Source organism: Corvus brachyrhynchos, unplaced genomic scaffold (assembly GCF_000691975.1).
Source record: "Corvus brachyrhynchos isolate BGI_N302 unplaced genomic scaffold, ASM69197v1 scaffold5, whole genome shotgun sequence".
In the NCBI taxonomy this organism is placed as follows: Eukaryota; Metazoa; Chordata; class Aves; order Passeriformes; family Corvidae; genus Corvus; species Corvus brachyrhynchos.
In genome coordinates this window covers 8528729-8551107 of record NW_008238321.1, presented here as the reverse complement: position 1 = coordinate 8551107, position 22379 = coordinate 8528729, and the positions used below count along the sequence as shown (strand labels likewise).

At 44.0% G+C, this 22379-nt stretch overlaps 1 protein-coding gene across 3 annotated transcripts in view; it reads right to left on the bottom strand.

The window, feature by feature from the left end:
• The window catches only part of TTYH3 (tweety family member 3), a 37452-nt gene extending 21751 nt beyond the window's left edge, over positions 1–15701 (bottom strand). For all 3 annotated transcript variants that reach the window (XM_017734108.1, XM_017734109.1, XM_017734107.1), the window contains exons 1-6: positions 15397–15701; positions 8390–8501; positions 7543–7763; positions 6660–6755; positions 4074–4146; positions 3655–3730 (exon numbers count right to left, since the gene is read on the bottom strand). In XM_017734108.1, coding sequence (XP_017589597.1) covers positions 3655–3730; positions 4074–4146; positions 6660–6755; positions 7543–7763; positions 8390–8501; positions 15397–15686 — 868 coding nt within the window. In that variant the 5' untranslated portion in view covers positions 15687–15701. The remainder of the gene's footprint in view (positions 1–3654; positions 3731–4073; positions 4147–6659; positions 6756–7542; positions 7764–8389; positions 8502–15396) is intronic.
• Between the last annotated feature and the right edge of the window lie 6678 nt (positions 15702–22379).

The following is a 22379-nucleotide window of genomic DNA, read 5'->3' as shown; positions in this document are numbered from 1 at the left end:
AAAACAGCTTCTCAGTGCCAACATCAGCTCAGCAGGATTCTCAACAGAACTTCTTTGGACAAACTCTTTCCTGCAGTGTACTCTGAGCTCAGGTAATAACTGTGCAGACACCAATGCCCCACCTGAGGTTTTGTTCTGACCTTACTTCTAGAGAGGAAACAGAGGCAGTGATGGTGTCAGTGCTTTGGCTGATTCAGCTCTGGACTTCCAAGATGAGATTGCATCAATGGGGGGCCAATTAGGAGGCTGGGCATGACAAGAACCCTCCCTGCTCATATCTCAGCAGCCAAGCCTCAGCATCCAGCCTGACCAGCTCGGCTGGACTGGAGCTAAAAGGCTCCATTATCCATCCCCCGAGGTTTACAGCTCCCTCGGATGAAGAGAGTGGCTGTTCCCCATGCAGATTTCTGGTAAGAGAATCTGGAGGAAGGTCTTCCTGTTGTTTAGACAGATTGTGCCTTTTTATTTAATTTTATGCAACAAGTCATCTGATAATAACATAATATCAGTGAAAAAGAATGGGACTAGAAGATGGCCTCCTGCTTGGAAAATAAACATCTTGGCTGCACCAAGTCTTTTTACTAGCAGCAGGAGCTGATTATACAGCCACTGTTCAACTCCATTGGCTTTATCTCAATTAATGAATACAGGATGAGTTAGGCACATACATCAGCCTCTTCTGCAAAATTATTTAAGTATTTCCTTCTCCAGGAAACCTGCATTAAAGTTCTTTGCCTCCCTTTTCTCCCCCCATCATTTTTTTACTGCAGCACAAATTTAGCTGCAAAACAAGAACATCTCTCTAGCTAAAAACATGACAGTAATAATGCACTTAATCAGATTATTCTCAGCTCCATTAATTCCACTTAGATTTGAAAACAGCAATTAATACATAAACAGGAATATTAACATACTAGTTGCCGAGTATTCAACTCGGTTATTTTTCTGTGAAAACTACAACTGCCACCAGCAAAAAAATATTGCAAATATCGATGGCTCAGTCCCAGTCAGAATGTCAGAGCACAGAGAATCTTACAATACATTGTATGTAATAACAACAGCTAAAAATAGTGATTAAAGAGAAAAATTGACCCAGCACTACCAAACTTCTTAGGATTACTCATTGCTTTTCATATACTTAAAATTAAATGGCAGCACCCAGCCCAGCAGGCCAGACCTCAGCACTGGCCAGAAGCAGATACCTCAGCAAGACTCAGCCCAACTTCAGCTGACGTGATTCCCACAGCAAACATGATTCCTACACCTGTGACAGTCTTCTTCCATGATCTACCTGAACCCCTCCAGCCACTCACACACTCTTTTAGTGTGTCTACACTGCTGGTAATGTTAGAGAACACCATCCAAGGAGCAGAGACAGCAAAGCAGAGAGTATAAAGCACTGGAACCAGGGGCTTTCAAACAGGGTCTCTTCCTCTGAGAGGACAGCATCGATGCTGACTGTCCCTGTCTCCTGGAGCTCATCGCTCTCTCCTTGTACATATGGCTCAGCCGATCACAAAGCAGCTGCTACAATTTGCAGCCAAGGGATACTAACACTTATTCCAGACTTTTAAACAGGTTTTATTTGGATTAAAGTGTAATTGCCACACTGCAGTCCTCATGTCATCATTTTTCTTCCTGCTCAGATGCACAGGAAGATCTCGAGACTGGGGACCAAGAGCTATTTCCATAACTTCCTGATCATAAACTATGACACAGCAGTGAAAACCCACATGGGAAGACAGAAGATTCAATCATCTCCCAAGCAGCTGCCTAGTGCAATGGCAGGCTCAGAAGCTGGACAGATTTCCTTCTGGAGAAAGGAAAAGGTGCTCACCAATGCTCCTGGCAGCAGGAGCTGACACACTCAGAGCCCATGGAGGGGTCACTCTCCTGACCCAGGCCTGTGGCAGCACCTGCTCTTCCTCCTCTTCACATTTCCCTTAGACCCAATCACTTGTTTGTGGAGCTCTAACAACTGTTAGATGGTGGTGCTGCAGGAGCAGAGCCTGTTTTCCCCTGGGGGAGCCACCTGTCCCTGCCGGGGAATGTGGGAGGAGGGATGGAATGTCAGCCCTGCACTCCCTGTTAGCCTCCAAATGAATGATACTGATCAATGGAAAACCACAGGAGTCCAGCAGGCAAGGACAACTGAAATGGAGAAGTAGCACAAAGGGGCCTTTCTTCAGCTTCCCAGGGTCAATCTAATTGTTACCAAACATGCTCCAGAGCTAAGCTGGGTTAACAATTTATCACAGCACACAGCTAGCATTAGCATCAGGTATTTCCCCTCAGCCTCACTGACACACTTGTTTCCTTGAACAACCAGGAAACCAGCTTGGCACCTGAAGCCACATCTTTGTCACCTTCACAGCCAAGAGAGGTTTTTCATCTTATGCTAAACACTCATTCTCTTCCCTCACTACATTTCTTTGTTGCAAAGAGCACTGCCTGGCTCTATCATCTTCTTCCCAGGAAATCAATAAAAAAGGCATTCCAAAAATAAGATGTAGGGTTGCAATATCAATCTGTACGTATTCTTTTATACTACATTCTGTCTCCAGACATAAATGTTTTTTACTGTTTCCAATCCCTGCATCCTCAGCCATAGCTACATACGTAATTTCCTGCCAGTTGCACACTGAGAGAGAGCATTTGGCTAAGCACAGACCTTCTGCACACACAGCAAAAGTTCTCTGGTTCCACCAAATAAGAACCAGAAAAAACACAAGTTACTCCTTTTACAAATCAGCGTCATTGCCTATTTGTGTTTTACCATACACAGAACTACATAAAGGAACTATCGGGGGAGAGAAGGCAGGAAAAAAAAGTTAACTTTGGTAACTAAGCAGCAAACTCAGTCCTAAAAATACTTCTCCTTTTCAGCACTTATTGTATCTCTGCTGGCAGACACCCAATCACCTTTTTGTTAAGCCATGGCTCTGAATGCCATCTTTGCCCCAGTGAAGTTCAAACTGGAGGCACCCCTCACCTCACCAACCACTTCAGTCTAAATTAGGAGCAACAAACCCCAAATATATCAGTGCTTCAGCTGGATGCCACTGTGATACAGGCACATGCTTTAAGTGGAACAGGACACACAAAGCAGTCAAAATACTGCATTTATAATGGAAAGGGAAATTCATACTTCTTTGCAGCAGTTTCCATTCACTTACCCTTCAAAGAGGCTACTATTTATAGCCACCATTAAGAGAAAAAAATTATATATAAACTATTGATAACAGATATAAAAATAAGTATTCTAGATTGAGGAATACAGACCCAAGAGCAAGTTTTAAAAATGACAACTCAAACAGCACACTGCTACTGCCATGGTTCTGTCACTTAGAGAGGAAAACATGATCCAAGAGTGCTACATTTAAAGCAAAATAATCCAGGGACTTCTGTTATTCCATCTTATCAGTTATTTCCACCCAAGGGTCAAGGCAGGAGAAAGGTTCTGAAGGTGGTTCTGATGCATACATGTACACTTTTGACCAGAATGCTGTTTTTCCAGAGCTCCACACATTTTGTTTCCCACTGTACGCCAGCTCCTCTGTTTCAAACACAGCCTGAAATTCTCAGTCACTGCCATGCTCCTGTGTGACAGCTGGAGCTGCAGAACCCTGTGCCAAAGCCAGTCCCAGCACTTACCAGCACTGAGCACTGCATTCTCTTCAACCACTTTGGAGACATAAGCATCAGGGTTGATACAGAAGTCACTGGAGCCCTGGATAGATGGAAGACAAAAGGAGTATCAAAGCACACCAGCATCAGAGCAGTTGAGCCAGGTTAAGCTCAGGGAACCTTCTATTCTAGGGGTGTTTCAGATGCTGAAGTCTCTCATCACCATCCCCACCAGCGATGTTTTACACAACCACAGCAGTGCTGGAGTACAAGCTACTGCACCCCACCATGGAGAAGGAGCAGCTCATGTACTTTTCCTAGATGGAAATTATTAGGACAGTTACTTAGAGCAGAATATGCTATAAAACAGGCGCAGCATAACATTAATCTGGTGTCTGCTAAACCTGCAGCAAAGGGTGAATGGGATTTGGATGTGAGCCACTTACCACAGCGACAGCCAGCTCCAGGCCCAGGGATCCCCAGCTGACAATCAGGGCAAACACCCCAAGCAAGCACACCCTGTGGGAGACAGACAGATGGCAGATGTAGCAGCTCTGATTTCAAGCAGTTCCTTTCACAAGATGTATTATTTGGAGTCCAAAGCAACTACTAAACCCAAAAAATTATTAACCACTGACTGTATCCTCAGATAAACTATCCTATTTTACATGTCATGGACAGCAGCAACCAGAGAAGTTCATGTCCAGCTGTTGGTAGCCCTGGAGCTACAGGGGAAGGGAGAAGTAGGGAAGCAAAGTATTATCCTGCTTCTAGCAGAGAAACCAAAGGCACAAAGACACAGAGGTGGCTGTAGGGGAGGCAGATTGGCAGGAGGTTGACTGCAGTCCCATCACTTTCACTGTTTCCATCTGGGCTTCATTTTCCAGGTCCAAAGATACCCAAAGAAAAATATGCTAAATAAAAAAAAAACCCCACAAAACCATACTGATCCAAAATTGGAGAAATCTCTCCTGTGTCTACAATATATGAGGTTGTTGGATGTAAGCACAACACAGCTACAGATGGTGGAAGGGAACACAGCCCCTGTTAGGACACCTTGGTTCCAAGCTGGTGCACCCAAAGAGCTCCTAAGCATCCCACATAGCTCCAGGAGAGAGACAGTCACCTGCAGGCAAACAGCTTGGAACCACAGTTCAGGTGCCTACCACTGCCACACGAGTCCATCTCCATAGAGATTTAAAACTCTGTTCTGACAGCTGGACCTCATTACTGACAGAAATAGTGGGATGTGTCTGCTGTCAAGCAGACACAAGGCAGAGGGATGACAGAGCAGTGGCCTCAGTGACACTCAGGTGCAGACACTCATGGAAAAGGCTTTTACACTTCCCAACCAGCACATTAGCTTTTCGCCCTTGCTGTCAGTATGAGTGGTAGAGATATTTAGGCTATAGTGCTCCTCAACTCCCTCAGGTACAGGGCTGCAGACTAATAAGCAGTTTCATTTTATCTGTTTCTATCTTCAAAGTAAAGAGACACTGGCTTGCTCTCTTAGGGATGCTTTTTCCCTCAGGCTTTGAAACATAAGTAGATCCCTTCCCACCCACACCCTGAACAATACAAAAACCTGTTCATAACCAAGACATTTTTTATTCAAATCTGGTACAAGCATCTCTGTGAGGAAGGGACAGATCTTTTTTCTGCTACATTTGTCTCACTGAATACTAGAGTTTTAAAAAAATAAACCTATGGGTCTCCACTAAAAAAAAACAAAAACCTATCTCTCAGTTTACCAACTTATTTTAATTCTAAATAACCCCTATTCTGTGAATGGATCTATGCCTCATCTTGCAGAAGTAAGGGAGTTTCACCAGACTGACATATGCACTGCACTCTGAAATGAGACTCTTAAGACTTTATTATGCCTTTTCCAAATGGATGCAAAAATTATCAGCCATGGATCAGCAAGGTTCTGTGGGTTTATGACATAAGGACAACACAGCTTGGTGCCTCCAGCTGAGCATGTTAATCAATAAGACACATTTGTTGTTTTACTTTAACTGAAGATGACTGGGTCAGTAACTGATTGCTTGGCTAAAAGATCTAAAACTGGCATTTCACCATCTTGCCTGGCTGTGATACACTTGTTTCTTTATGCCATGTGCTCCCTTTAGGGAATGCCTTAATATGAACTTCTGGCTAACAGAGAATGAGATTCTAATTTAAACCCTGGGTTTGCCATCTGTGCATACACTTGGACTTTTGTCTGTATAACCTGCCAGGTATGAAATCATCTGGTAAATAATAAATCTGAATACACATTCCAATTATTAATGGCATCACCACAAACCAGGATAAACCCTTGGCCATGTCAGTTATCAAACTGTCACTATGCTTATGATACCAGTATCTTTGCCAAATATGTCAAGCTACAAGACAGGGAGAGGAAGAGTTTTTTCCTGTAATGGGGCATTTTCGGTGCTTTTGAGAAACAGACATGCATTAACATTGCAGTACCATGGCAACAAGACTCCTTCTCATAACTGTGCAAACCATTGCTTGTTCTCAGTTTAATGTTCCCTCAGGTGTGACAGCCCCAGGTAACAAGAGCAGATAGTGACAGGGAAGGCAATGCTACCAGGTTGTGTAGACACATGCAATGCTTATCATCAATTAACAAATGCCTTCCCAGCTGTAGAGAATTAAGGGGAGATTTTTAAAGCCTGTAATTTTAAGGAAGGATGTTCACATTACTATCTCTCAACAACTGGAGGCTTCCAATGCCACCCAGTGGAAAGCAGACTGCCTGGATGAGTTCCTCACCTTCGATGAGAAGGCAATGAACACCAGTAACACTGCATTTTATAGCTCAAGAACCTTCCTGTGAACACCTCTTGCATGAAGCCCTGTTTCCACAGAGCTACACTCTACAATATCTCTCTACTCAATGGCAAATTTAAGATGCTCAGTTTCAGATGTCCTTGACATCAGTTGACAACAGGCAGAGGTTCCCACTAGCAGGCACTTGGATTCAGCTGACTTTCCTTATGCCCTGTCCTTGGGTCAGGACTTACCCCATAAGAATGGCCCTGGAGTTTCTAATGAGCCCAAAGAGCACCAGCAAACATATCAGGACATGAAACAGGAGCAGGCCCAGGTATCCCAGCCACCTGCAGCAAACAAAAACATTGTCTGCAAAGGAAAACTGGTGTGTAAAAAGCACAGATCAAGAAGTATTGTGATTTATGGGGAAAACACAGCCCTTCTCTTCTCCAAAACCACCTCCAAAGATTAATCTTCAGAGATCTCTGGTATTTGTGGGACTGGGAGTTGAGGCAGGTAAAAGCATTTACACAACATGCTCAGCACAAATAGTTGTTGAGAAATGAGACTGCTAGTGTTTTCTAGTGTGAAGTTATATGCACTGGTCATCATCAGAGGAAGAAAAGCCATTGGGGCTTCTTAAACTTTCTAGATATTTGTTAGGAAATGCTTCCATTATTTATTCCACATGTTTGGATAGAGATTTTCTTTTGTGGAATACCACTGATGCAATATCTTACGAAATATGTTTAATAAAAAGGAATGCTAGGGTGTGGTTAACTTACAGAACTAGTGCCACTTTCTACTCTGTTTAATGTGTTCTTTATGCACTTATCAGGACAGAGCAGTAGCTATATCTGGATTTTCCCCCAGTGCTAGAATACAAACTACAGATTTTGTGTGTTGAGAATAAGTTTCTCATCAGTTGGTAATAAAGACATCTAAGACAAAAAAGCTGTGCATTTTGATTTAAACCGAATGCAATCTTGCTATAAGAAACAAATCAGCTGCATGGGCCAAGAGCACCTGCAGCAATATAGAGCCTTTGGCTCAGCCATCCAGAACATGCACATAATATTTGCAAAACAGGCCAAAGCAGATGCTACAAGCTCTACACTACAGCATGTTACACACCTGTACCAGTCATAGAGGTCAATCTGAATTGCCAGCTCCTCCAGAGACAGCTCATCATTCTTCCAAAAGGGGATCTCAGTTGCTTGCCTGACCAGATCATCCAAGAGACTTTGCAGTTTCTGGACAATATGCAGATAGTCCGTCTGTTTCTTGAACATCTCCTCCAGGACGAGCAAGTTTGGTTCCACTGTTTGGTTCAGGGCCACTGCAGTGTCCAGTACCTACAGCATGGGAAAGAAAAAGGGGGAAGAACAAATTTAAAAAAAAAATAATTAAAGTACAGGAAGCCAAGGAAGTAAAAGGGAATTCATTCTTACTAGCAAGTCATGGACAGCTTGCAGATTACCAGTTCTCTGTCTTAAGAGCCTCAGACTGCTTACCCTTCAAAAGCAACTTAAAAGCATCTATAAGGGAGACTGTTTGCAAGTAGTCCAACGATGGCACCTCAGCTGAGCCTTAACACATGCACACATTTTGCAGCCATCAGGGTTGCACTATGATACCGTGAAATTAGAGACAGCACGGGAACAACCAATGGTACTAAAATGCTACATTTTACTAAGATTTGTCTGCTTTGGCCTGCCTCCTCTTCCGGGTGTGGAAGAGAGAGCTGATCACAAGCTGTTTTTAAACCTAGCAAAGAGAAGACTTCATTTAACAAGCTGCGTTCGCTTTGTTATTTTTAGAAGAGCGGAAGAAATCACCCCGCCACTAATGGAAATTTTAGCACATCTCTAAGCCCAGATACGAAGAGAAAACAGGAAGAGACACAGGCACAGGCGGATTCGAGAGGAGAGGTGCTGAGTGAGGCTGCTCCTCCCCACAGGCCCCGTGGTGCGGTGCTCACCCGCTCCTGGACGCCGGCCACGGTGCGGTTTGCGTGGCGCAGCGAGTACGTCAGCCGGTGGATGCCGTCACTGGTCTCCCCATTCCCGTAGAAGCCCACAGCAATTCCAGCACTGCAGAGAGAAAAAGCAACAAAGGGCAGAGGTAAAGCTGAAAGGCAAGTGTGCAACACAGGGCTTATAGCTACAGCGCCTGGGTAGTCACACCAGCGCTTTCCACAGAAACAGAAGCCGCTCCCTCCCAAAGGGAGCTGGGGTCATCCTGCTCCTCAGCAATCACTGAAAAAATGCACCTGTAAACATTCACAGCCACCAAGTCTCCACACAGCATCTATATGGTGAAGAGCAGAACACAACATGCGTATTTCATTCACAGTAAAATAATGAAAATCTGCTAGAGAACTGTTTGGGAGCTCAAGTCCAGCCACGGACAACCAGAAATCCAGCCAGGCAGCTCTCCAGTGGCTTCTGCAAGAGGCCATTGCTGTGCCAGGAGACACGTGCCTTCTCTGGACATGAAATACAGATTATTTTGTTACGTTTTTTTAAAGCAGGACACAAAGAGCTTGCTTTGACTGCTTGCCCATGGTGGTGGTTCCTCCAGATACATTTTCCATGCCCTCTTCTCTACCCTGTGAAATATCTATGAACATTATCTTGATTTATCTTCCCATTAGAAACATTTGTGTCACACTGATTTAGAGTACTGGGAAGGGAAGCTTAATAACTTACTGGGACAAAAGGCTTATTTATTTTTAAAGTAAGTGAATTTCAAGCTTGCAGACATAATTCAACTCCAGCTGCTTAGCAAATTACCACCTATCAGCTGATTTTCCATAACTGTCCACACATATCAGTCTGCCCCAATTATGAAGTAAACCATATTAGCTTAAGCCTCACTTAAAGGAGGAAGATCCTGTAAATGAGTTGCAACCAGAGGATTATCTCATGCAAGTCAGCAATACCTCTTCTATTAAGAGATCGCTGCAGGAACTCACAGTTCCTCTTCCCAAGCCCATATTTCCTAATAATAGAGGAGGAAAGAACTTGTGAAGGGATCACACAACTAAACTCAGGGCAAACAAACATTACCAAGACACAGTTTTTCTGTTCTCATATTATATTTAGCTTGAGAGCACTCAGGATCTTTTCTAGAAAGGTTCTCAAGACACCAAGGTTGTGTTTGTGGCAGTGCAAAGGAAGGTGGTGGTGATGACCCTGTTGTAAACCTAAAGTTATTCTGGATGAAACCTTTAGCTCCTTCACAACAACTTTGTGTACTGTTCCTGCTCTCGCTCCTCTCCTGCAGGAAGACACATCCATCCCTACTTTCCTGGGCTCATCTTTTTCAAAAGAGCCAGCAGAACAATGTAGTTCACATGGTCATATTTCTCCTTGTACGTGACAAGAAATAGAAGCAAAGATCATGAACTGAAAGCAGATCCACTAGGAAAATCTGTGTCAGCCTCATGCTTTTTCCACCAATTGAATCTCCATAAATTATAGAGAGCTTGGCCCATAAAAACCTCAGCTTAGGAGTCTTCTAGGGACAAGAGGCAGCCTTCACACACAGAAAGAAAGGCAGCAGCTATGTAACAAAATATTTAGCATTAATACAAGAAATGGGCCTCTTTCTTCAGGAACACCATTCCTCAAACATTTTCCTAATGCAAATTTTGCTGATAACTAAAGAGAGAAAAACCCTCTGCATTCCTCCCTGGTTGCAGCTATTATCCGAGCTTGATAAGACATGCCTGGGGTGCACGGGGGTGGAGGAGATAAAAAAGAAACACTCCCCCCTCCCCCTAAAGTAGAGAGATTACAGATGCAAAGCTATGCCCAGGATAAGGCAACTCAGCATCCCATCACAGAAATTGCAAAACCATGGCTTGAATTTCCCCTTGTCTTATCAGAGCAAAGAAATTCACACAGACCCTTTCAGCCTCCAGAGCTGCAGAAAACGTTAACAGTTGCTTCTACCACAGGCACCAAATAAATTCCAGAACATTCTTGACATTGAATAGGCAGATCTGACCCCTTTAATTAGCAAGCAATTTCTATTCAGCCTGTTACAGCTACTAGAAGCCTATTATTTCAGCAAAGACTTGGTAAGTGCCCAAAATCTGCTGCTTGGCTCTCAGTATTCCCAGCACAGTAGCACTGTTTTGGTGGGAAAGACTCAGAAACAGCATTCTGAAGTAGCAGCAGCCACCTTGTCCTTGGGGATGCTGCACAGAGAGGTACCTCAGCTAGTTTACTCAAAAGTACCTGCTATGAAGTGCTGGCAGTACAAGCAAGTGACTTTAAACTCGTTGCCCTGTTGGAGGCACAACTACCTCCAACATCTTTCCATAGGCTTCCCATCCTGCCCAGCACAAACCACAGCTTCCACTGCCCCAACCCTCCAGGCACAGTCACTGCTCCTGAAAGAAAACACCACAGCACAAATATTGGGATAAAAGCCATTTAATCCAGGTAATAAACTCCTGTAGACATGCGAATCACACATTCACTGCAAATTACACATAAAGTGTTAATTATTCCATTCCTGCCCAGCAAAAGCCAGCTCTGCACTCACATCCTGTGCTGGCAAGGGCCTCTGACACAGCCAGTTCTTCCCCTAGGAGCAAGCCATACAGTTTTGTGGCACTTCCCCTTCCTATCATGGTAGAGAGGGAAGGAAACCATTCCACAAGCCTGGGCTGGGGGCAGCTGTGCCTGAGGAGGGGCAGAGCTGAAGGGCAGGCCGGGGGGAACTGCTGCTGCTTGGCTTTGTTTGCATTTGGCTTCATCTAAATCCAATAGTTGTTTCAAATCCCTGCCCACACACACTGATATGAGTTGCTATTGTTTAAAGCAGATTTAAGGATTTACACTAGTTTTTAACTACCTTTTATGTGATTAAAGGGAAACAGAGGAGCTCCTTCTATTTAAGTGCATTCTTTTAAAATAAAAGTAGATCAACTCAACCCAACAGCATAAGTCCTTGAGGTCATGATAAATCACAGGGCTTCTTGCACGAACCCTGGAAGGCACAGTAGCCTAAGATACAGCAGATCCATCTCCCAGTACAGGATGACAAAATCATCACCCAAGGGAGAAGCCTGTATTTCTGTCACACAGCCTGGATACAAGAAGAGCATTCCTGAATGACAGCTCTTTTCCATCCTAGCACCCTCTGGAAGATGCTCCAACACATATTCAAGGTTCCTATGGGAAAGTCATCTCTATTTCTGCCATTCTTGCTTCTGTTGCACTCCCCTCCTAGTGCACACATCCCTCTCTCCTTCCAAATCCATACTGTCCCATCCTCAATTCCTCCTCCCAAACCTACCTTTGTCAGTCTCCTGTCACCTCTACTACCATCACCACCTCTCCTCTGCTTTCCCTCTCACTCATATTTTTGAATAACATCTTAAAAATCTATCTATCAAGGTCTTACAGGCCATCTAAAATGTTCCTGCTATTCAACACCGCACTTAAAAAGCTGCTTGGCTACTCAGTTTTGGCAAGTTTTAGGGAACCCACTTATTTAAGTCAAGAAAACACTACACTTCTGAGCTTAAAGCTATCACCACCAGTGCACACACACACACACAGGACACAGTACACAACCAGCTCTTTGAAGAGTTACACAAGTGAGATGGAAGAGGTGCACGTCAGGATTTCTATCTTTTCCTACAAATACAACAGTGTGATTTAAACTCCTGAAGGCTGTCCACATACTTCAGGATCACTTTTCAGCAAGACTCAAGAAATTCAAGTCTGGAGAGCAGCTTTCCCACTGTGTGTATGCAAGAATCACATGGGCTTTAGACACCTGGATAAAGAACCAGAAAAGACAAATCAAGTGTAATTCTGGATTTGCTTGCAGCATGACCTGCAAAAAACCAAAAAAATGTTTTCTGCATTTACACATGATGAACATCAGAGCATTAATCTGACATAGAGAGGATATATGTGCCTTCTGGTGATGAGATCCTCCTACTGTAATACCACTGTGACCCTCTGGGTACCCAGTAACCAGTCTGAAAAGATGAGCACTAGCCATTCACATCACATACTTAGAAACGAATAATCTAACTATACCAAGTCATCTTTAATTACAGGAACTTCATAAGAAGAGCCCTTTTTAGACTTCCAAGTTCTCAGGAGGAATGTTAATTTGTCTGTCTAATTACCACCTTGCGCTTTCGCACCAGGGGAAACTGCTATTACTGGCACTTGATAAAGCAAGTTTTCAGCATTTATTTGCACCCATTTCTTTCTGATACCCTCTCCACAAAGCTTTCTCCCCACCTTCGGAGCTGAGCTCCCTTCTGGGAGCGTTAGGGTCGCCTAACCAGTGGATGAAGTGCTTTATAAGACAACTCCTCATACACAGAAACCAATCAAAATTGGTAAGGACTAGAACTGAAGTAAGTGTTCATGGAACAATCTAGGCTAAGCATTCCTGCAGCTTTGTGTCTAGAGCAACTGGGAAGACTCATTAGAGACATTTTGTCAGAGAGCTCCTATTAACCAGTTATGCCTCTGCTGGCTCAGCATTCTCCCTGTTTTGAGTCATCAGGAAACAGGGATTCCAAGCCCACAGCAGGATTCCAAGCCCAAACAGCCCCCTGGAACTGAGGAAACCTAGAGAGAATCATGTTCTAGGCACAGCTGGACTTAACCAGAGTTAACTAGCTCTCAGCTAGGAAGACAATAGTCCACTTCCAAGTACTCAGACTGACCAGACCTGCTGCTGGTTGGAATCTCTTGCTGCTTCAGCACCCAAACAGTGTCACAAAACTGCCCCCCAGGTCAGGCTCCTTTCAGAACAGCCTTATACCCCATTAGGGCAGCTGCTGCTCTGGCTCTCCCGTTACGTGTGACACACAGCTGGGATAGGATAGGACATATCCGGTGGGCTAATCTTTAATCTGTGCTATCAGGAAGTCACAGGTAGATACCAACAGTTGGAGTTGGCTTGTCAGGAGCTGTATCTGCATTCCCAGGCACACACTGAGCCCAGAGTGCCAAGAAACGCTGATTTGAGGGCACTGTGGCACCCAGCTGCTGTAGAGAGGCAGAAAATCAACCTCTGCTCTGCAGGAGAGCAGCAGCACTTGGACAGCACCTTCCTCACCACGATGGGACCAACCTGCTCTTGCTCAAGCATGCTGATTTCAGAGAGGAAATAAAACAACTAATTTAAAAAGTCAAGAAAAATGGTCATTCAATGTCACGGTAGATTCAGATAGAACCCTATGTTATGAACCTTAGTTTTCTGCATTTAACACTTGCAGAAACAAAGCGTACACCAAGGATGAGAACCAGTGGTTCAGATTTTGAGGAAGCCTAAGCAGCTTTCCAGCTTGTGGGTTTGACATCAAGTTTATCAGAATTTATATGCTGCCCTTCCAATTTTAAATTATCTCACACATGCTCTGGAGAAGTGCAGAATACCTCCTTCCACCCTTTCTACAATCAAAACCAAACACAACTACCACAAGGCAGCAGCTGCCTCGGTCACATTTGCTGCATAACCATAGCCAACAAGGGCCTGTAGCAGCAGCACAACTATAAATAGCATCAGCCAGAGCTTCTGTAAGACAGGGTTAGGACCACAGCTCTCTCAGTGGATTGGAATGGATGCAGTTGAAGCTCTTATGATCACTAAAATAATGGTGAATGAGGCTGAGATTTCTTCTTTGCAAGTTGTTCTGTGGTTTGCCTACTTGCAATCAGTAAAGCATGGAAGAGCTCTTTGCAAACACAGCAATACTGGCTGGTACACAAGGTCTCCTCCTCAGCCCCTGCTTCTACAGGCAAATCCACCCCCAGCTGCTAAACTCACCACAGAATGTCTGCTCTGCACTGTTTGTTCCAACACTTCAATGCTTTGCTGTTCTCCTAAGTGAGTGCCTCGAAAGAGCAAATACACAAGTGCATCAGCAGCACAGTCTGGCTCCCGAGCAGCCCAGCCTGGCCTTCAAGGAACACCTCACCTCCCGAGGGATCACACACCCCACCCACCACCTATCGGCAGGCTAACGCAAAAAGTAAACCACAAGGCACTGCCAGATACCATCATCTCATTGCTCCCTCCTCTCTGACTAGGGGACTGCCCCCAGACCTGCCAGACCCACAAAGCAGCTGAGACCATCTGGAGTCTTGGGCAAGAGTAGATGATGCTTGGAATTGGAAAGAAACACAAATTGGAAAGTGCTCAATATAGGGCACACATCCAGAGTACTCATTCTCCCCAAGTCAAAACAAGATCAAAGGCTCCTTCCTTGCTTGCACGTCTGCAAACCTGTCCCTGCTTTTAGATGCCCCATCATTCACTTTTGAGGAAATGATCTCCTTTTAAATTCTCCTGCACCCATTCTCCACTAATTACTGGTTTTTTTCTTGTTTTTCATCAATCCTTCTTTCCACCTCACCTCCAAAAGCTTCTATTGCTCAGTCATAACAGGAAACACTGCTGACCCCGGCACCATTATTAGCAGCCCTTGGAAATGGCACATTAGTACAGATAACAAAATGCAGCAGTGTCTTACACAGGCTACAAAATCTGAATGCTCCCTCCAGTCGAATACCAATCCTTCCAAATCCAAAAGAATCATCTATGTCTCTTTCTTCCTAATCTACTCTCCCACACAGTAATTCTTTTTGGACACCAGATTCTGAGAAATCTGCATTTAGACCTGATAAATATTTCAGCTGTATCCATCCTGTTTAAGCAATAAGCTCCCAAGGACAGAGGGTCCTTGATTTATCACTTGAGAAGTATCAAAGAGCAGGACATTAGCTATTCCTTTTCACACTGCTCAAACCACCAGGCAGCTCTGCAAGTGGTAGAAAGGAAGGAAATATATTACAGATATTTCAAAACATACATACATCAAATGGAAAGAGGCATTATTGCCAATAGTCACAAACTAGAGACAGAGCATTTGAAGTGTGAGGACGTGAGACAGGGTGCCCCAGAGAACGGGGACGATGCCCTTGGGCTGGGCCGTACCTGCACACGAGGGTGGCGATGATGACGCACCAGGCCGTGCAGCAGCAGTCAGCATTGAGGTGCTCCTCGCTCTTGCGGTGGCGGCAGCAAAGCCAGAAGGAGTAGAACAGGAGGAAGAGCAGGTCCAGAGCCAGGCAGGAGAGAGCGATGCCACCCAACAGCAGCAGGGCCTGCGGGGAACAGAGACGGGTGTCACAGCTGCCCACAGCAGGGGAGGTCAGCCAGCGCCCGGCTGTTTGAAGGCTCTGCAAGGCATACCTTGAAAACAAGTCATTTTGTGGGTTTGGCATATTTTTAAAATATAAACAGGCGATTTTTTTCATCCCCCTTGCTCCGTCCCACTCAATGAAACCACATTCAGTCGCTCAGCAGTAAATAGCTGAGCCATTTTGTCTGTCCCAGCCTGCAAACAGCCTAAGTTAATCAGAGGGTTTCCTCTTTACTACTGATCACAGGTCAGCAGATTTAGAGAACAAAAATAATAAAAAAAATAGTTCAGCCAGCTGCCTCTATCTGTACAGTTTTTTAATCTTCATGAATAAATATAGAGGCTTATTCATTAGAAATCCAAGTGCATGAGTGGGTTTGAAAGGGGGTGGAATTTATTATACATGCATGAGATTGATTTTTAAAAAAATTAATCTCCATGCAATGCTTCTGTTCAAGGTAGACCCAGAATAAATGCTAAACCCCTCCATACACCATCCACTTATATAGGTACAACAAACGTGAATGCTACAGACACACTTGAAGCAGTCACAAGCTGAGTTAGTGTGAATTATACCTATTTCTAGCCATGTTCCTGGAGGAAAAGGAAGTTGTAAGTGTTTAACTCCCTTTCAATCTCTTTTTATTCAAAAAAATCCTGGTTAAAATCAAAAAATGCAAACCAATTTTGTTAAATAAAATTTTAAAAAATAAATCCATTCCAACACCATTTCTAGCCACATTTTCCCACCTGCACGAATCAAGCAAAAGGATACAATTTTATCCATCAGGTTTTTTTGATAAATCCTTCCTAGTGGTGACAAATGCCAACTTACTAGAAATTCTTTAAATATCTGGAAAGGTTCCAAGTTACTTACTGCTGCCCCAATATTGGGAATGCAGACACAGATCTGTATCAGCTAACCTAGAACAAAGGTCTGGGTTTTCAAATCAGTATCTCTTTTCCTCCCCATGCAGAAATTCCTTAAAGAACATTTATATGCTTCCTCCTGATTGAAACAATAACTTCCTCAAACAAGCCACACAAGGCCCTTCCCAGCCAAGAAACGTCAGCCATACATAACGAGGTCCACACCAGTTCAACCCAAGTGCTGCAGCACAGATACTCCACGTAGCCACTTGCTCTTGGCTTTCCCAGCCTTTAGAAGCCCTCCCAAAGCCCACTAAGCACCCTGGGATGGGGGGAGCTCACAGGTGCTGCTTTCCCAAACTAAAGAGCAGAAACTCAGTCCCGTTGTACAAAGGGAACTCTGGGATCTCTACCAGCGAGGAGTGGGGGTGGAAGGGAAAAAGCCCAATCCCCCTCTCCCATGCTTTCTCCAGATGGTGTGAGTGCTGCTTGAGTTCCTGAGCAGAAAGGGGCCTCTGAGAGGGAAGCTGCGCTTGGAGCCCCACATTCCCCCACTTCTGAAGCCTTGCCATGCATGAACACTCAATGCTAATTCAACTAACACATTTGGCATACCAAAGCTCCTCAGGGATACTCTTTATTTTTTATACATGTCAGGCTGCTGTAAGGCAAAGCTTTCCTGCCCTGCTCGCCTGCACTTCTTTCTTCACACCCTCAACCCTCCTGCACATGCTAAAAGGCATTACTGCTGGAAAGACAAACTCAGCTGAAAACATCCTCCCAGCAAATCTTTTATCAGCAAAAAATGCACACTGCAGCTCCAGATGTAGGAGAACCACCCCCATTGAAAGGAAACACTTAAAAAAAAAAAAAAAAAAAAAAAAAAAAGAAAAATGAATATTAGATTGCCAACCAGCAAGCAACTTGAAGTCCTGGCTTTGAAGGGACACCTAATACATGCTTTAAATTTGCATCTGCCCAAAAGGACTTATCTGGCCACTATACCACAATCTGCATTTCATTTTCCAGAGAATATTTGTTTTCCATTAGTGGATATGTGCCATGACAACAAGTGAAATCATCCAGCAGAGCAGTTATTAATCTTTCTGACTGATGAGTGAGTTTAGGACCCAGGGACTAGCTGGCAGTGAAAGCCTGGTCACAGCCAAAGATAGTCCTCTGCCTGCTTGTCAGGATTAAACTACAGTATTTAAAATAGGGGGGTTGAGGCTGGATAAACCCTTAGACATTCTATCCTGCAACAGTAAATCTGGGACTCGGTTATCCAAGGCCACATTATCCCAAGTAAATGTAAAATTATGCACTGGGCCTTTTGCCACAAAAGAGCATCAATTCGTCTTTGAACATTTGCTGAGCTATCAGAACCTTTATAGCAAATGATGCATGAACTGCCCTTACAGGAAAATGGAGACAACTTGGAGGAACAGCATTTTACCACTGCACTGACACTAATGGCAGAAGTAGAGACAGAGCAGTCCCTGAAAACGAGAGTAAATCCAAGTGATATCTGCCAGACTGGCAGGAGACGAAGCTACAGTGTCAGGAAGCACTTTCAAAATAAAAGCTGCACACAGGGAAGTAACCACAGGAGCACTGCGAGCCTGGAAAGGCACCACAGGACCTGAAAGCACTCAATAAAAGCTGCACACAGGGAAGTAACCACAGGACCTGAAAGCACTTGGTGTTGAGCAGGGATGGTGCTGCAGTGTTAACAGCCTCTCTCAGCTCCAGCGTGGTTGCTGGGATTCGTGGTACTTACCAGCTCCATGGGAGTAAGATGCCAAAAAAGGGGCAGAAAACATCTAGATCCTCATGTACAGAAAGGGGAAACAAAGAGCACAGCAAAAACATTCCCCACAAAGCTACCCAGGGGCTGGTCAGCTCTTCCACGTGGTATGGTGTTGATATCATTCCTAAGGACTTATAGGGAGATGAGCCTTCAGTTTGCTCAATCCCTGCTCTCCAAGACCCTGCCTTATGTCACTGGGGATCAAATAAACCAAGATACAGCCTTGTCTGCTAGATGAAAAATCCCCATGTGAAACAGCTGCTTTCAGCTTGCAAGTTCCAAAGGGTGATCCACACCCCTAGTTACCTGAATGTATCTATGGACTGTGCTCCTGGAAGGGTAATTTTAGCTGCTGAAACTGCACTTACAGGAGGATACTTCATCCCATCCAACAGATGAAGTCACAAAGAAAAGAGATCTACATAAGAGCATAAGAAAAGGGATACACAAGATGTATTTATTTCCTTAGAAAGGGGGAAAGCCTAAATAAAGCCACAAGGCACCACAGTGCAGGAGGTAAACTCTGCGTTGCATTAATGTTAAATGTCAAGGTTTATACCACTGCAATAAATGTTGTTTGCTCATCACCTGACTTTACAGAAGAGTATTGGCTTAGGGACCTTTCTTCACACCACCATGTCCCCTCTGCCATGAAGATTATTTGGCACAAAAAGAGCTGGCAGCAGACTAGGTTTAAGAAGTTAATGCTGAATACACAAGGGCTCAAAACAATCCAGGTGTTCAAGTACAAGTTTTACCAATCTCAATTTATCCAACTTCCAATTACCACATTCTTTAAACCTTGACTGCACTAAGAGCAGTAGGGAATAGTGAGAACCTCTTCACATGGAATAGACAATTGCTATTTTACTACTAGTTAGAAACTCTACTAAAACTTCTTAAGAAACTTGAGAGCAAAGCCAAAGCCTTCAGGTGGTTCCTGAGAAGCACTGCAGTTTCACTTTTAATCTTCCATCAATGATTTGAAAGGTATTTCATCTTAAAACTTCATCATTTCAGCCCACAGAACGAAAGAGCTACAGCTTTTGAGCACCTCAAGAACACAGCTGTCTTAATCATTGCCAGATTGAGAACAGTTTACCTTAAAGCTAGCTTTTGCCAAAAGAAAGCTCCCCATTGAATCTGCAGCTAGTATTCTTTCTGTATTTCCATGCAGCGACTTGAGACAGTGATAATAAAACAGAGAGAAGAGGTTAAAGGAGTGTGGGAAGAGAAAAACGTTCACCCAGAAGAACAAATGAAGCAACTTGGGCTGCTGCCAAAGGAGCCCTCATCTCTATTTATTCCATGAAGGACGGAAATCATCTTAGCAAGAAAAGAAACTGCTGTGGGATAGTGTCATGCCTACACTACTTCCTACACCACTTTCTTTTTTTTTTTTTTTTTTCTTCCAGACTTCAGGACATCTCTCTAAAAAGCTTCTGTACTCACACATGATAAGCAGCTATCTCCTACTAAACTAACTGATTTTTTTTTTTAATGCTGGCAATACAAGGAACACTCTGACCTCCTCATCAACTTGCTCTGAACATGCTGTGTGTTCAGAGACTTGATTTTCAGTACTTAAAAAATGCTGTACCAGGCGTTTGTTGAGATGCTTGAGTGTCTCAGGATGTCACTTATCCCACAGCCCCTACAGAAGGGTAGGGAACACAGCCAACCCTGTATTGGCCAATGTGATGTGGGGGGAGGATGCAGAAACCACTGCTGATGTCAGCACTAAACCATCCCTATCTCCTCACGGGGGACAGGCCTTCCCAGGCCAATTACTGTGCTCAGCACTGTGGAGGAGCAAGGCTGGGCAGGAAATGTGCTGTGGAAGAGGCTTTTCCCACGGTAGTGGGATGAATTCTCTTCCATGAGGGATCCATCTGCAACAGGGAAGAGCACCATGGAAACAGAGAACGGGTTCCACCGTCTCATCTCCTACAGACATCTCCCAGAGAAAGCACACTGGTAAGGGAAGGCAGTAGATTACAGATATATTTAGGGCAAGTCCACACTGGAGCAAGCAATATAGGCCAACACTTTGCCTTCAGCTTTTTTTGGGTATTGGCTTCCCTTTTCAGAAAGCAGGAAATGCCAAGGATTGTGTCACGCTTTTTTCTGTTTGGTTTTTTTTTTTTAAACACCTTAAGACAATACAGAAGACAGATTAGAATAAAAACAGATCTGCAGCTAAAACCTCTCCTAGCATGACTCCATCACTCAATTCCATTTACCAAGTTGGTTAAATGAGCAGGCCAGTTTCCTCAACACTCTACATAGGCATGGGCATTACACAGTTACTTGGTATTAAAGCTGTGAACTAAAGCCACTTTAATTACAAATGAGTGTTCACACAGGGTTTTAATGTAGTTTAACTAGAACGGCCTTAATTCAGTGTAGTTTAATTCACTTTAGTGCATTTAAAGTGGTTTAACTAACCTGTTTTGAATTTATTCCTCCAGTTAATTCAGATTAATTTCTCAAGTGTAAGCAAAACTAAGAACAAGGCTAGGTTGATTAAAAATTCATCACAATTTCCTCCATACTAACATTGTGATCCCTTATTTCATAATTAAAGACTTTCAATATTGCCTTTATATTTGGTCCAATTTGCAGGACAATATGGCAAAATAGAGGCCAAAAAGACACAACTTGCTGATCCTTGGCTTATTGCAGCAATCAACTCAATATAATCACTGCCATGATTTTGAGAGCTGTGGTTGAATAGCACATAGCTCAGGTATGTCTGCACACCTCAACTTCCACAGGTTCCATGTGGGCAGGTGCTAGAATTCATCAGAGCAGCTCATATCACACACCAAAGAGAGATGGAAAGCACAGAGTAGAAAGGATTTGCTTAACAATTGGGTTGGATATTTTCTCCTGCCCATGAATGCAGATCTAAGCTGTGCTAATCAGCAGTGAACACTGGAGTCCTATTGGGTTGAAGTCAAATAACAATCCACTTATTCCCTGAGTTGTTACCAACTCAGCAATCTCCATCTTACACAGCAAGGAAACATTCCCAGAGGTAAGGGGGTCCTCTAAATTGGATGTTCTTATCCCTAGTTTCTCCATAATGCTGGCTGAAAGCCTCTGTGCACTACAGCAATGAAAAGAATGAGACACTCTCACCAAATTCAGTTTCCACTGACAGGTCCCCACAGACTAAATCTTTATTAAATGAGGCTTAGCTCAGAACTGGCAGCTTGTCAAATGAGCATTCTCACTGAAAAGGCCGATTTCCTTTCTGGGGATTCTGCAAATTCCCTTGCAGGACTCTAAAAAAACCCCACCACCACGGATGCATCGGTGTTCATGCAGGTCTTTGCCCCAAATCCCAGACCAGCAAAATATGTAAGGAATCCTCATGGGAACAGGCCTTCAGCTTTAGAAAGTTATTTCTTCCTAGCATTCCCAGCTGGAAGAAGTTACAGCCATTAGTTAACTTTGTTAAAAGGCAAGAATCAGATAATTATTTGGGATATTGAGGTGAAGGGCACCAAAAGGGTAGCTCGAGGAATTTGGCAGGTATCCTGCACCATTCACATCCACACTCAGCTTGCCCAGCTCACCCGTGGCAGATCCACACAATTCCACCAGACATTCCATTCCCACATCAGATTAGCTCACACATTCCCACCCAACAGCGGCTCCTCTACTTGAGGTCTTTTAGAAGCCACTCGATTTCCTTGGTTAGAAAACTGTATCAATCCATGAATGTCTTAAGACACAGGCTCCTCACAAGGAAAATTTCCAGCAAACTGTATAATGGAAAGAAACCCTATGCTATAAAGGGAGCATGAATTTAATGCTTCTACAACTCAGGGCTAAGCAAGCACTGCCTGTATTACCTGGTTCGTGCTCAAGTGCTGTATAAATTCCCATGCCAAGACAATTCCCCAGCTCCAGCCCTCCAGCAGGAGCTCAGCTATGCTCATGCAAGCCTCGAACTCCCTGAAGGCAAGATGTGGTACTGCCTGCAGGCAGGGACCTGGGCACACTTGCAGAGCCCAGCTAGTGAGTGAGGCAGCACTGCTGTGTTTTAGAAAAGAAAAAAAAAAAAAAAAAAAAAGCAGGAAACAC